Source organism: Amphiprion ocellaris, chromosome 6 (genome assembly GCF_022539595.1).
Source record: "Amphiprion ocellaris isolate individual 3 ecotype Okinawa chromosome 6, ASM2253959v1, whole genome shotgun sequence".
Taxonomy (NCBI): domain Eukaryota; kingdom Metazoa; phylum Chordata; class Actinopteri; family Pomacentridae; genus Amphiprion; species Amphiprion ocellaris.
In genome coordinates, this window is record NC_072771.1 from 26,833,612 (window position 1) to 26,847,010 (window position 13,399).

Genomic DNA, 13,399 nt, shown 5'->3' on the forward strand with positions numbered 1-13,399 from the left:
TTAAAAAGACAAAACATTTCAAGATCAAATCAGACATTAGAAAAGAATACAAGGTGAGAAAAGAGCAAAACTAAACATTTAAGAAGACTCAAACTAAAGACGCAACATTTGAAAAGACATCAGTTATACTTTAGAAGATCAAATTAAACAGAAGAGACAAACGATCAAAAAGAGCAAAAACAGATAGAAGTCTTAAAGTGTTTTCTAGTCTGAAATGAAAACATCAAGTTGTTTCTTCAAACATTTCATCTTTCTATGTTCTTGGTTTGATTGTGGACAGATTTACTAACAACTCATTTCAGAAAACTGCTTTCCAGATAAAGTCTACTAGTAGTTGAATGCATCCATCAAACTAATGTTACCTTCTGATCTCCACAAACTTCACTGTTCAGTGAAGAGAATCAAAGTTTGTTGAGGATTTCTAAAAAACCCACAGGTGAAGGTCTGAGAAGAACTCAGATGGATGGTCTAAATGTGAAATCAAGACTCATGGTCACAAGGTTTAAGGCTTCTGTTAACCAGAAAGTTCAAACTAACAGAGAAGTACTGAGAAACTTTTAAAATTTCAGTCCTCAGACTGTCTAAAGGTTCAAACTAACAGAGAAGTACTGAGAAACTTTTAAGATTTCAGTCCTCAGACTGTCTAAAGGTTCAAACTAACAGAGAAGTACTGAGAAACTTTTAGAATTTCAGTCCTCAGACTGTCTGAAGGTTCAAACTAACAGAGAAGTACTCAAGAACTTTTAGGATTTCAGTCCTCAGACTGTGGAAAGGTTGAAACTAACAGAGAACTACTCAGGAACTTAGAAGATATCAGTCCTTGGACTGTGTGAAAGTTCAATCTAACAGAGAACTACTGTGGGACTTAGAAAATTTCAGCCTTCAGACTGTGTGAAAGCTCAGGTCCTGAGGACTTGGGAGGTGTGGAGGCTTGGAAAGTCTGGGAACCGAAGGTTCAACCCTCCAGCACAAAGGCTGAAGTCCAGCCTCCTGAGAAAAACGGTGAGACGAGACCCGAGTTAAAAAAAAAAACTTGAAAATGACAAAAAATAGATGATAAATGCGCAAAAAAAAGAAGAATTAGTATCTGAGCGAGTAGCTCAGGAGGATAAGAAGAGGACTACCAAGCGGAGGGTCGCAGGTTCAAGACCCGCCACCGGCCCTTTTCTTTGTTCTTCTTTGTCAGGATTTTGAGAAAATTTAAGAAGTGTCTGGTCTTGAACCAGCGACCTGCAGCTCCATAGGCAAATCCTTAACTCACTGAGCTACAGATCAGATGAAAAGAAATAATTTCGTCGTCCCTTTGGCATCGTAGTTCCTCAAGTGACTACATGGGTGGAGCTGAGGCGGAGTCTGGGTGGGGTCAGGGCGGAGAGTGGGCGGGGAGGTGGGTGGTGGCCTCCCCCCTCTACTCCCCCACCTCCCCCTACCACCCACCACACCTTCCCCCGCCTCACGAGTTCTTCGAGTCGCCACGAGTTCTTCGAGTCTCCACGGGTTTTCCCCAGTTTCTGGAGTTTCCACCAGGTCCCAGGCAGAACAACTTGTCATGAAGAAGTGTTGAAGTCAGCCAGGATGGACTGACTTTTTACAGCCACTGGAAGGAAGACCACTAGAAGAGCAGGTCTTTAACCACCATCCAGAAAATCCATGGAGTTGGTCAACTTTTATCAACCTCCATCCACATGTTCAACTTGATATCTTTGAGATTTTTAGCACCACAAACCTTTAGTATCACACTTTATTATCAATTATTAGGACTTTAATGGAATCCACCAGCAGATTTACTTTTTGTTGACGAACTTTATTCTTGTCATCATGGGACTGCTGTATTTAAAACTCTTCCTTCTATTTGACCTCGTGTTTATTAGTTTTAGTGGAGAAAGTTACTTTAGTTGTCCATTAGTCTCTTAAAAACCAAATAATAAATTGGATTAGTCAAGATGTTTACATTTCTTACTTTGTCATATTTTAAATATGACAAAAAAATATAAAAATAAAGCGTCTTGAGACAATTTGACCTGTAACTGGCGTTATATAAATAAAACTGAATTTTAAACTGTATGCATCTTGTAATGTTGGAGTAATTCAGCCATATATGTTGGAAAAACGTTTTCTTTGTCCATTAATCTGTTGATTGTTTTCTCCACTAATTCATTTCTTGTTCTGGTTTATAAAATGTCAAACCCAAATATATTCAGTTTACTGTCATAAAAATCGAACAGATTTACATTCATGATGCAGGAATCAGGCAGTTTTTCATTTTTTATTATCTTAGTTTAGTCAGAAAGATAGTTGATAATGTGTGAATTGTTGCAGCTTGTGAGCCGTAAAAGGTTTTAGTGTTTGGGGCCGTGTGTCAGAAAACATTTAGAAACCAACATTAACAAAACACTCAACAAAGATTTGAACATCATTAAAGGGAAATCCAACTTTTGCATGACAATGTCTAATTAAAGGACATTTATTTCCAACGTAAATGTGTGATATTCATCCTCTGGAGCTTTCTCTTCACATCGTCTTCCACCTGGACTGGTTTGGTCGGGAGCATGTGCAACAAACATTTGAAAAACTGCACTTTAACATCAATGAATGACACTGAAGTTTAATCTCTACATAAATGAGACTGAGTCTGGATGTGCTGCTCTGTCATTAACTCCTAAGTTTAGGGAAAGTTCAAACAAAAGAGTACAGTTCAGATCAGACTTGAGAATGAGCTGATTTTGAACAAACATCTCAGACTTTCTGAGCTTTAGCAAGATATTTTAACAACAAGCAACTCAAGAGATCCAGAAGTTGGAGAGAGTTAGCTTTAGCTGAGCCAAAGAACATGTGGGATGCTAATCTAGCAAACATTTCGGACTTTTCTCTGTGAATTCTGAGAAATAATTTCCTGTTTAATGACAGAGCTACACATCTGAACTCAGTCTCATTAAAACAGACTCTAATTCGGTGTCATCCATCCATATTAAAGTGCACTTACCCAAAATGTTTGCTGCATGTGCTCCAACAAAACCTGTCCAGGTAGAAGGAAACTTTGACAAACAGGAAGTGGACGATTCCAAGCAGATTTATAGAAGGGGGAACCGGACTGTACTAAGTGTGGTGGAGTATAGAGGGGTGTTTTGTGGGTTTTTAAGGCTGATAATGATTATTAGTGAGACATTTGGAGTAGATATTAATTTGCAGTAACTGAAAGTATTTAAAATCTTGGAGTTAAACTTAGAAGAACACAAACTAACAGAAAACTTTGTTGATACGTTATTGTTTTGTTTACAGATGTTATGTTAAAGGAGTTTTATTCGTGACGCATAGCCAATCAAATCACTCCAGAAGTGACCATAGTGTTTTTCAGGGCCTCCTTTACATTATTTCATCATATGGCACGTTTTTACAGCATGTTGAAAAATCGCATTTTTTTTTCGACATAGTATACTATGGCGTTTTTTTGCGCCAAAATTCATCATTTTTTTTTTCAATGAAAACTTTTCTGGAGTGTTTTTTACGTCCTCCTTTACATTATTTCATCATATGGCACATTTTTACAACATGTTGAAAAATCGCATTTTTTTTCGACATAGTATACTATGGCGTTTTTTTGCACCAAAATTCATGATGATTTTTTTTTCAAAGAAAACCTTTCTGGAGTGTTTTTCGTGGCCTACTTTACATTATTTCATCATATGGCACGTTTTTACAACATGTTGAAAAATCACATTTTTTTTCAACATAGTATACTATGGTGTTTTTTTGTGCCAAAATTCATGATGTTTTTTTTTTCAAAGAAAACCTTTCTGGAGTGTTTTTCACGGCCTCCTTTACATTATTTCATCATATGGCGTGTTTTTACAACATGTTGAAAAATCACATTTTTTTTCGACATAGTATACTGTGGCGTTTTTTCGCGCCAAAATTCATGATGATTTTTTTTTCAAAGAAAACCTTTCTGGAGTGGTTTTCACGGCCTCCTTTACATTATTTCATCATATGGCATGTTTTTACAACATGTTGAAAAATCGCATTTTTTTTCGACATAGTATACTATGGCTTTTTTTGCGCCAAAATTCATGATTTTTTTTTCAAAGAAAACCTTACCATAGTGTTTTTCACGGCCTCCTTTACATTATTTCATCATATGGCACATTTTTACAACATGTTGAAAAATCACATTTTTTTTCGACATAGTAGCAGTACAGTTAAATCTGAGCTGTCGGTCAGTATTTCAAACATCAAGTCCGACCCAGCTGCCCTAAAGCACGCTGCGGGTGAAACGGAAACTTCACTCTCCACATCACCGACATCTGCTGAACTTTTAAAAGTGGACTATAAATGTGAAGAATGTGAGCAGCCGCAGCCTGTGAGCAATGGAACAGATGTGATCAGAAAGAAGTCATTTTCTTTTTTATTTTCTTTCTGGATGACTTGATGCTGTCAGATGCAGATGTTGGAGCTGATTCTGATCTTTCAGGATAAAAAGCTGCTTTTCCTTCACAGACTGTTCAGGAAATTATTCTCTCAGGTTTTCTCTGCTATTTATATTTCTATTATCTGTGATTATTTCATTATTGTAAAATAAAGTTTGAGGCATAAAGACTCAGTTATTTTATTCCTGAAATCTTTGACGTAGCAGAACTAAACTTTCATTTTCCTTCTTGTACTTCTGATACCAGAACTAAACGTGTCTTCAACACGGATCATCTGATTTTAATCAATCAGCAGCAACATCACAACAACAAATGAGACAATTTTCAACAAATTAATGAAACAGATGTCATTTAAAACTATCACTTTTACTGTCAATCAAGTAACCCCGCCCCCTGGCTTCGCAAAACTTTCACGCTCTATAAAAAATTCAGTATCGATTTATTTTAAGATCGGCCACCTGATCTCACATTTTGACCATGAAAACTAACGGGAAAAAAAATTATATACAGTCTATGCACCGTACTCTGTTTGGCTCCACACTTGCTGATGACCATTTCCGGTCTCAGAAAATGAAAAAACTGACCTTTTTTCGTTTCTGTCTCTTGCCGATTTTACTTTTTTGTTATTCTCAATATAAAATGAAAATCAAAGCATTTAAAAAATTTCGTATGTCCCTTTTTGATCATGAAAAGGAAAAATGCCTTGTATTTCAATTTTAATTTTTGTATTTTAAAACGAAAATCAAATAACCACTCGTTTTTTGTTTTTCAATAACCGTTTCAGAACGGAAAAATCCAATTGCCAAAATATACACGGACCATTCAGCCACCACAAACTGTGCATCAGCCATGTGGATGAGTGAAACACTTTATTGGGGGAATGTTCAATCTTTTACTGAATAAAAACACCACTTTCTCTCACAGACAACTACAGCAGGTACAGATTAAATAAGGCACAACACCCAAGAGGAAACAAAGGGCATTTATATCACAACAAATCTGTCACAGCAAAAACCTCCAACTGTGACAAGCAGCCCATAATTTTAGTTGACACAGACCCAAAATGAAAGTCACTGACCTCTGCATGAATGTTTAGCAAAGATTTTACTAATGGAATATATATATATATATATATATATATATATATATATATATATATATATATATATATATATATATATATATATATATATATATATATATATATATAAAAATATATATATATATATATATGAGTCTGTGTCGTTTGAGGGAAATCTTAACTGGCACTGCAGTGACAGTAGACCACTGTAAAGACCTAAAAGCCTGCTCACTGTGATGATCAAAGATGGTTGGATTTACCTGGAGAACCTAAGCAGCTTCAGTATGAGGCTGCTTAGGTTTTCTAAGAGTGGGCTGCTTCTATGTGAGAATCAGTGGATAACCTTCACTAACAGAAACAGGATGATGGAAATTTTAATTGACTCAAGTGCCATCTGGTTTCATTGTGACAGTTGTGAATGGTTAATTATCGTGAATCAGTTCAACATGGTCTTTAATTCATGTGGTGGAAGAGTTTGGGGTGCTTTCTTGGGACATCTGATTTTTCAACAGTAATGTTTGTTTCACTGTGAGTGAACGCCTCTGGTCCCGCTGCTTAAAATACACATTTTCATTATCAGCCTCGTATTGGGAGCCACTTTATATTTTCGGGAATGACTGAACGATAGCAATCCCTCATGAGAAACAACTTGTGGTATCCCTAAGCTAACAAAATTCCACACATTTATAATAGATCACTACATCACCAAACAAGAAGTCACCACTACAGTTAGTGTAAAGCAGTTTCAGATTGACTTGCGAGTCTTTCCTTCTTGTATTTACTGGAAAGCGCATACTGGGGGCACTGTTCTGCTCCAATCATTCCTTTAATGTTATGCCGCTTCCTCCATTCAGGCAGCTTCTGTTTCCATCAGAGGGCAAGGACACACAGAGGCCTTCAAAGCCTCAATCCAAAATTTATTTGTACATAGAAATTTTATTTTCTCACAAATAGTCTTAGAGTTTGAGTCTTATATGGAAAATGAACTTTTGCAACTTTCGTTAGCCCATCACAAAAACACAACTTTTACCTTTTTTTCAGTGCCTACAATCAGCATAAAAAAACATTTTAAAGCCTCAAAATACTTTTCCCCCCCTGTCAGTTCTTGTAACCAAAAGCAGTCAATTTAAGAGTGACAAAAAATGTGTTAAAATTCAATTGAAGCCAGTCGTGGGGTGATAGTGTTAGGAAAGGATGTGTCAATGCTGCAATAACAGCTTGCTCTGAAGCACATCCCTTCAGTTCTATCAATCAGATCTTCATCTACAAGTACGGTAGCTTTCACAGAAAGCAGTGATCATATTCCACTCACTGGTCAGTAGCCTGTTTGCGTATCTCTGCAGCTACAGTGCCAAGCCAAACTCAGTCTCTTTCTCCAAGGCCTTGGGAGCCTGTAAACAGGAGCCTATATCTGGATTTAGGGTACTCACACTAGTCTGAAATGAAACGGTCTCATCCTCTTTGATGAACAGAGCACGGCCACAGAGGACCTGATTGTATTTAGGGGACTCGGGTTGCAGAGTTCTGGGTGTTTGGACTCAAAAGTTTGTCATCGTGTGATCTTCTAAGTGATCTTCTTGCTTCCTGTCCCTCCTCTTTTTTTTCCCCAGGAAAAAGGCTTGTGCGGCGTGGACCGGAGCCGGTGTGATTGTTAGTGCCCTTTCTATGCATGTAAACACACACCTGGTGGTGCCCACTCACAGCTTGATGTCCTGTGATTCTGACATTTTGGCAAGTGTCTTTTTGACCCGTAGTGCTGTGAGGCGGCAGGCTGGGTTGTGGGCCCAGCATTCTGTCATCAGCTTCCCCATCTGTCTCAAACACTGAGAAGATGCAGATTTATGTTACAGAGATCCTTCAATTGTGTGTTTGTGCAAGCACAGTGTGGCATATTTGTCATATATTTTACCTCATCACTGGTCCATCGATTAGGAAAGGAGGGTCGTAGTTTCTTGATGCAGACCACCTCTCTCATGTCTTCATATGAAGGGTCTGTGGGAACTAACTCGTGGTACGGTAACTGGTACTCCTCAAGGATCCCTACAAGTTACAGAAGAATACAGTCAGCTCAGATGAGCCTGGCTTTTAGTGTGTGTTTGTCTCCAAAACATAGAAAACATTGCAGTCTAATTACTATATTTACCTCCTGAGACACAACGTCGAGCAATCTCCCAGAGAATGAGCCCAAAGCTGTACATGTCAGCCATGATGTACGACTGAAAATGACTTCTGTTCAGAGTCTCGTCCAGAACCTCTGGAGGCATGTAGCGCTTTGTGCCAACTCTAGTGTTGGGAGGGATGTCTACCTCATTTGTGTCACTGCAGAGCCAGAGATCAAAGTAATGACTTTAAATTAATGATTACTTAGCAATGCTCAGAACAGAATTCTCTGAAATAATGTGAATACTTTGATTCATGAACAGTTCCGACCACCTACCATGGCTTAATTCAGCAAAACATAGAAGTAATTAGGAATATCTCTGATATATCATGTTAAATATTCCATGTTCCCGACATACTCACCTGATAAATTTCACTGCCAAGCCGAGGTCAGCTATACAGCAGGTCCCATTTCTTTTCACCAGCAGGTTCTTACTCTTCAGATCCCTGTGAGCGATGGCAGGTTTGCCCTGAGTGCCAAAGATCTCCGTGTGGAGGTGACAGAGTCCCGACACCGAGGAGTAGGCCAGTCGCAGCATAGCTTTATTGTCTAGAGTGGTTGATTTGAGGTAGTCATACAAAGATCCATTTTCATGGTAGTCAGTGATTAGGTAGAGTTGGGTCCAAGAGCCAGTTCCTTTAATATCTGCAGCTATAAAACCTGTGAATGGAGTGGGCAGGGGGTGGAGGGAGGGCGAAGAGAGACAGACAGTAACATTCAGGGAGTTACATTAAAGCCCTCGGTGTAAATCCACACATCACTGGCTCAATTTGAACATAAAAAAATTAGGATATTTCAACTTTACACACATTCCATTGTCCCTTTATTTCCAATAATTATGGTAGAAATTACACAGACAGAATTTTGTCTTCACTGTGAACTCCACTGTTCCACTTGTGTGCTTTTAAATGTATCAATGTATCAATTAGGCTCAATCATAGAAGTAGAGAGCCCTCTCACATTAATATGTGTTTTTCTTCAGAGACCCTGTTTCGAGCATGCATGCTGTGTGGAAGGCTGCACGAAAAGGGGGTCATTATGAATTTTTGGAGTGATTTCATTTCCCGTTGCTGGCAGAAATTAATTTTCAAATGAGAAAGTCAAACTCTTGCAGAGGCAGACATGCAAGTAATTAATTTCCGCCTTTATTTTTACACTGCAAAAATATCTTTCAATGTAAGTGACAACATGTTTCCACTGATCATTCCGGTAATATGACTTATATGTACTAATATCAAAATGATGAGCTTAAAAAGGTGTAAACTGTCTCAGTGTCACTATTGTTATACACAAGTGTGACAGGCTGAAAACAAGAAGAGATAAAGTTGTGAAACAAAAGATTAAACCTTGAAATATATATATATATATTTTCTTGCTTTGATAAAGATTACAGAGCATGTAGTGTTGACTGTGGAAGGCAGTGTTATGCACTGCAGCAGTTATTCTGTCTCCCAGTTTACTGGCAAGTGATCTTTTGCTCCCTCACTTAATTACATTGTGGTGTTGCAAGCTTTGGTTTGCAGTCTGGTGTTGTCTACTTTAGAATTTGTTCTGGTGTACAGTCTCTTGGCTATAATTGATCTGTTTTGGCAATGAGTGCAGTGTGGTACAGTATAATAGGCTCGCTCTAACTCCAACTATGCAGTAATAATAATCATTATCACTTTCTTTTTATTACATTTTGCTACAAAATAGAAACCTATTGTATAATTCCTCTGTCATTAGCATTTCCCCCCCAATAAACTACCTCTTGTACAGTATGTACTCATCCAAAACCAATTAAACTATCCTTTAGTTTAGATTGTTAAGGATAATTATCTTGGAAAAGGGAATTTATCATCCCTCCATTCAAATTCCACTTTGCAATAATTTAAAGACAAAAAATGCAACAAACAGATTGACAGAGAGTTGCACAGAGACAAGAGGGTTCAACATTACACAAATACAGAAGGAAGAGAGAAATTAGACTTACCCAGTATGTTCTCATGTCTCATTAAGACAGTCTGGTAGATTTCAGTCTCTCTGAACCAACTGGCTTCCTCAGTGGTGAAGAAAACTTTAACAGCCACCTTCTCTCCTCTCCACCTGCCCATCCACACCTCTCCATACCTGCCCTTGCCGATCTGCTTCACCATCTGAATCTGCTTGGCTATCGTTCTCTGGACCTGAGGAGGAACAAAAAGCAGGAAATTCTTAGATGAGGCTTAAAGAGGTCATTGGATGCTGATGTGTGCATATTCATTCATAATTTTTCTTTGTTTTTGTTGACCATCAAATGGAAACCAGAGCTACGCAGCAAAATCAAGAGTAGTGCTTTCATTTTTTCTTAACTGATTTTTCGAAATAGGAGATGTCCAAAAATTAATATTACAAAAGTAGCATTGATTTTAAATTCATCAGTGTTATCTCACCACGTGAAACGAAACCTAATCCAGCATCATGCAGTATTTGCATGAAGACCACCCATGGAGAATCTTATAGGTGCAACAGGTTTTGGACGCAGTGTGGGTGTCTCACCAATAGAGGGAGTCCTGAGCCTGAGCCAGAGCTTTGAGATTGTTCTATCAGGTCCTTCAGAGACTCTCCGGGGGGAATGTACGTCTCATCCTGTTCCAGACCAATGCTGTACCGAGGACGAGACTCCTGTCGCTTGTACCTGTGAAACAGCAGGTAAGTCAGCACACATTCTTACAAAACTGCCATAATATTCTGTATTGGAGTATACATAATGTGTGTTATCATCAGTCCCTAAAGAGAGTTGCAGAAAACCATGGCAAAGTTTGACTGTCCAATGTATAGTTACCTGAAGTAGCAGAACACAATAATGACAGCCAGTATAATGCTGCAAACAGTGACTGAAATCAGCAAGGCCATGTGGTGGATCTTCCCATCTACATAGACTAGAGAGAAAAGGACAAGAGAGACATGATCAAAGCGTCAGAAAATTCACAGAATACATGAACTTATCACAAAGCATCTCAAACACATTTGAGCTGGAACAAAATTTAAATAAAATCTAACTTTTTTAATATTCCCAAATTGAGAAAATTCTACCAAGAAATTCAGTCATCTTTACAAGTCACTTGGAAGTAGCAGCGTTCAATCAATCATATACAAATCATATTTCACTCATCAATTTTTCATTTTCTTCTGGCACACACTTTCTTCCCTCAAGGCCCTCGTCAACAGAGAGAGGAAGCCCTCAGCCGAGTCGATGAATTCTCCTCCTGATCCCCCATGATAGGGTTTCAGATTGATGACCGTGCCCTCAGAGCCTGCTGGGGCTCGTGATTTCCCTGGGAATCTAGGCTTACTGTCTCTCAAATACACAAAAAGACCCTCACACACACATACACAGAGTATAGTGTTGTACACAGTGGAGACCTCAGTGTTCTCTTGACACTCGGTGGCTTTGGCAACCTCCAGGACGGTTTGACAGTACCTCCCTGATGCCGTCTATAACACCTGACCCATCTTTGATTCTCTGACAGTGTCATGATATCCGTATCTCTGAACCCTCCGTGCTGTAACATCATCAGTCACAGTTCTCGGTCCTGTCTTTATCATTGTCACTGTCAACTTCTAACTGGAGAACAAGTGGCTTTTTAAAATTCTTTCTTATGTTTCAGGAGCAAGAAAGCTTTGAGGAGAGGACGGATGAACTCACGAGGTGGTTTGAGCGGCGGCAGTGTAGGATGCAGGTTTTTGTTACAGTAATCTTCATCTGTGCAGCACTCGAGCGATCTCCTTTGACGTGAGTTTCCTGTGTCCTGGAAAACAGAAAAGTTATCAAAAAAAAGTTTTTATTATTTTTGGTTTTCTAATTTTTTTAAGATGGTTAACAAATAAAAAAGTGATATGAAGATGTTGCCCTAGTTTGTCATGAAAATATTTTCAAAATGAATCTATAATTGACTTAAATAACTGATATTTTTTAGAGTAAACAGTTCATTAGTGAATCAAAAAATTACTTTTGTCACAAATAAATGCTAATAAATAGTGTGTACAACAGTTTATATAGTCAGGTTCGAATTTCCTGCTTTATTCGCTAAGCCTCTTGTAAGTCTTACTAACCTAAATAATCGAATTTTGGAAAGTTCTGTGCTAGAAAGTTGTGTGTATGTGGATTGTAAAGTTATAGTCACCAACTCACCCTACACTGAAACTCAGATCCGACCAGCCCCAGGCAGCCTGCAGTCTGGACCGGTACTCCTCCTTCCTCCTTCACCATCGTGAAACAATAGCCATCCGTCCTGGAGAAGCAGATTTAGGCACAACAAGTGAAACAACCAATAATTTAATTTTATGAAAAAACATACCAAACCCACAGTACATTGGCCTGATTATTACATGGCTTAGCTATAGAGGAGCTGTAGAAGAGTGTGTTCGTGGTTGTTTCTCAACAAAACCTCACCTGCATGTGTTATTGGTTGAATCTTCTGGGCAGTGGTGATAACAGTGACACCACAGGAGTCTTTGGGAGGATGAAGCAGGAGCTGTGCTGCCAAAAGCCTCCTTCCCACTCTCCACTGCCTCCTTACTCGATGCTCGTAGCAGCATACTGTCCAATATGTTGCCTATGAAACGGAAGAAGAAAATAAGAGGAGTTGAAACTAAATGCTAATGAAACAAAACCATGCAGCATTCGATACACTGCATATAGAGTGTATTTAGAGGAAAGAGCAAATACTAACAATGGCTGTTAAAATCTATGGAGCTGTGAAACCCCAAAAGGTGCTTAGATTAGAACATATAACAATGTACAGTTAAAAAAAAAAAAAAGACCTGCAAGTGTTTGTAGTAACACAGACAGATTTAAGGGTTTTAACATCTGTGAAAATTGCTGACTGGGAAAAAAGTTTGAATCTGCTGTATTTAATATTCTATTGTACTTAATATTGGCATGTTTCAACACAGCTAATTCAGGACACACTTCAAGTTGTTTCAGTGATATTCTCTATTAAATACCCAAGTGTCTGGAGTATTCCTCCATCAGTGTTCCAACCCAATGCTGTTGATTGTCTTTGCTCTGATGTTCTGTATATTTGCAGCTACTGCAGTGACAAACATTTGCTCCAATGCTTCTCTTGTAGCTTTTCATGAGCAAAATTTAACCACTAAATTATATTTATCATGAGTCAGTGTAATAACTTTGTTCTTGTTTGTCAGTGTCCGCTCTCTCTGCTCTCAGATCTCATTTGGATTTTCAATTAATTGTCTTCTTTGATATATGCATTGTGACAGTTTAATGTTCAAGTTGGTGCAGTTCTATGACTATAACTCTGCTGCTCTATTTGTCAACCCTGTATCCACCTGTAGGCTTGTAACTTCCCCTGTGGGACAAGTTTAATATCTGCTGCGCCGCTGTAGCTTTGCAGTGACTGATGAAGTCAGAGCCAAGATGACAAATGTCAACTCTGCACACTCTGTATTCACGACATAAATTCATTCCACATGAGCTGGCTGACTGAAATGAAATATAATCTCATTTACTGTAGTAAAACAAAACTGAATTCACAAAAATATGAGTAAACACATTTAAAATAAGACCAGAAATTTTGGACAAAAACATGCAAAGTATAGAAAAAAGGGGGGGAAAAAAACAACTCTCAGCTCAAGCACTTGATGCTATAAAACGTGTTTTCTCAACACATTTTTTATTCTTACAACTGAAACAGCTCCTAACAACTAGAACGAAGCCGTTGTATTCCCCAGTTATCCTATTTCAAAAGG

General features: G+C 38.4%; 1 protein-coding gene across 1 annotated transcript in view; it reads right to left on the minus strand.

Annotated features, from left to right (window-relative positions):
• Positions 1-5,638: 5,638 nt before the first annotated feature.
• Positions 5,639-13,399, minus strand: part of bmpr1ba (bone morphogenetic protein receptor, type IBa) — a 69,592-nt gene continuing 61,831 nt past the window's right edge. Inside the window, exons 4-13 of the mRNA XM_023282147.3 lie at positions 12,081-12,243; positions 11,820-11,919; positions 11,334-11,436; positions 10,470-10,566; positions 10,184-10,322; positions 9,639-9,831; positions 8,029-8,326; positions 7,649-7,824; positions 7,415-7,545; positions 5,639-7,328 (exon numbers count right to left, since the gene is read on the minus strand). Of these exons, the coding sequence (XP_023137915.1) occupies positions 7,203-7,328; positions 7,415-7,545; positions 7,649-7,824; positions 8,029-8,326; positions 9,639-9,831; positions 10,184-10,322; positions 10,470-10,566; positions 11,334-11,436; positions 11,820-11,919; positions 12,081-12,243 (1,526 nt within the window). The 3' untranslated portion in view covers positions 5,639-7,202. The remainder of the gene's footprint in view (positions 7,329-7,414; positions 7,546-7,648; positions 7,825-8,028; positions 8,327-9,638; positions 9,832-10,183; positions 10,323-10,469; positions 10,567-11,333; positions 11,437-11,819; positions 11,920-12,080; positions 12,244-13,399) is intronic.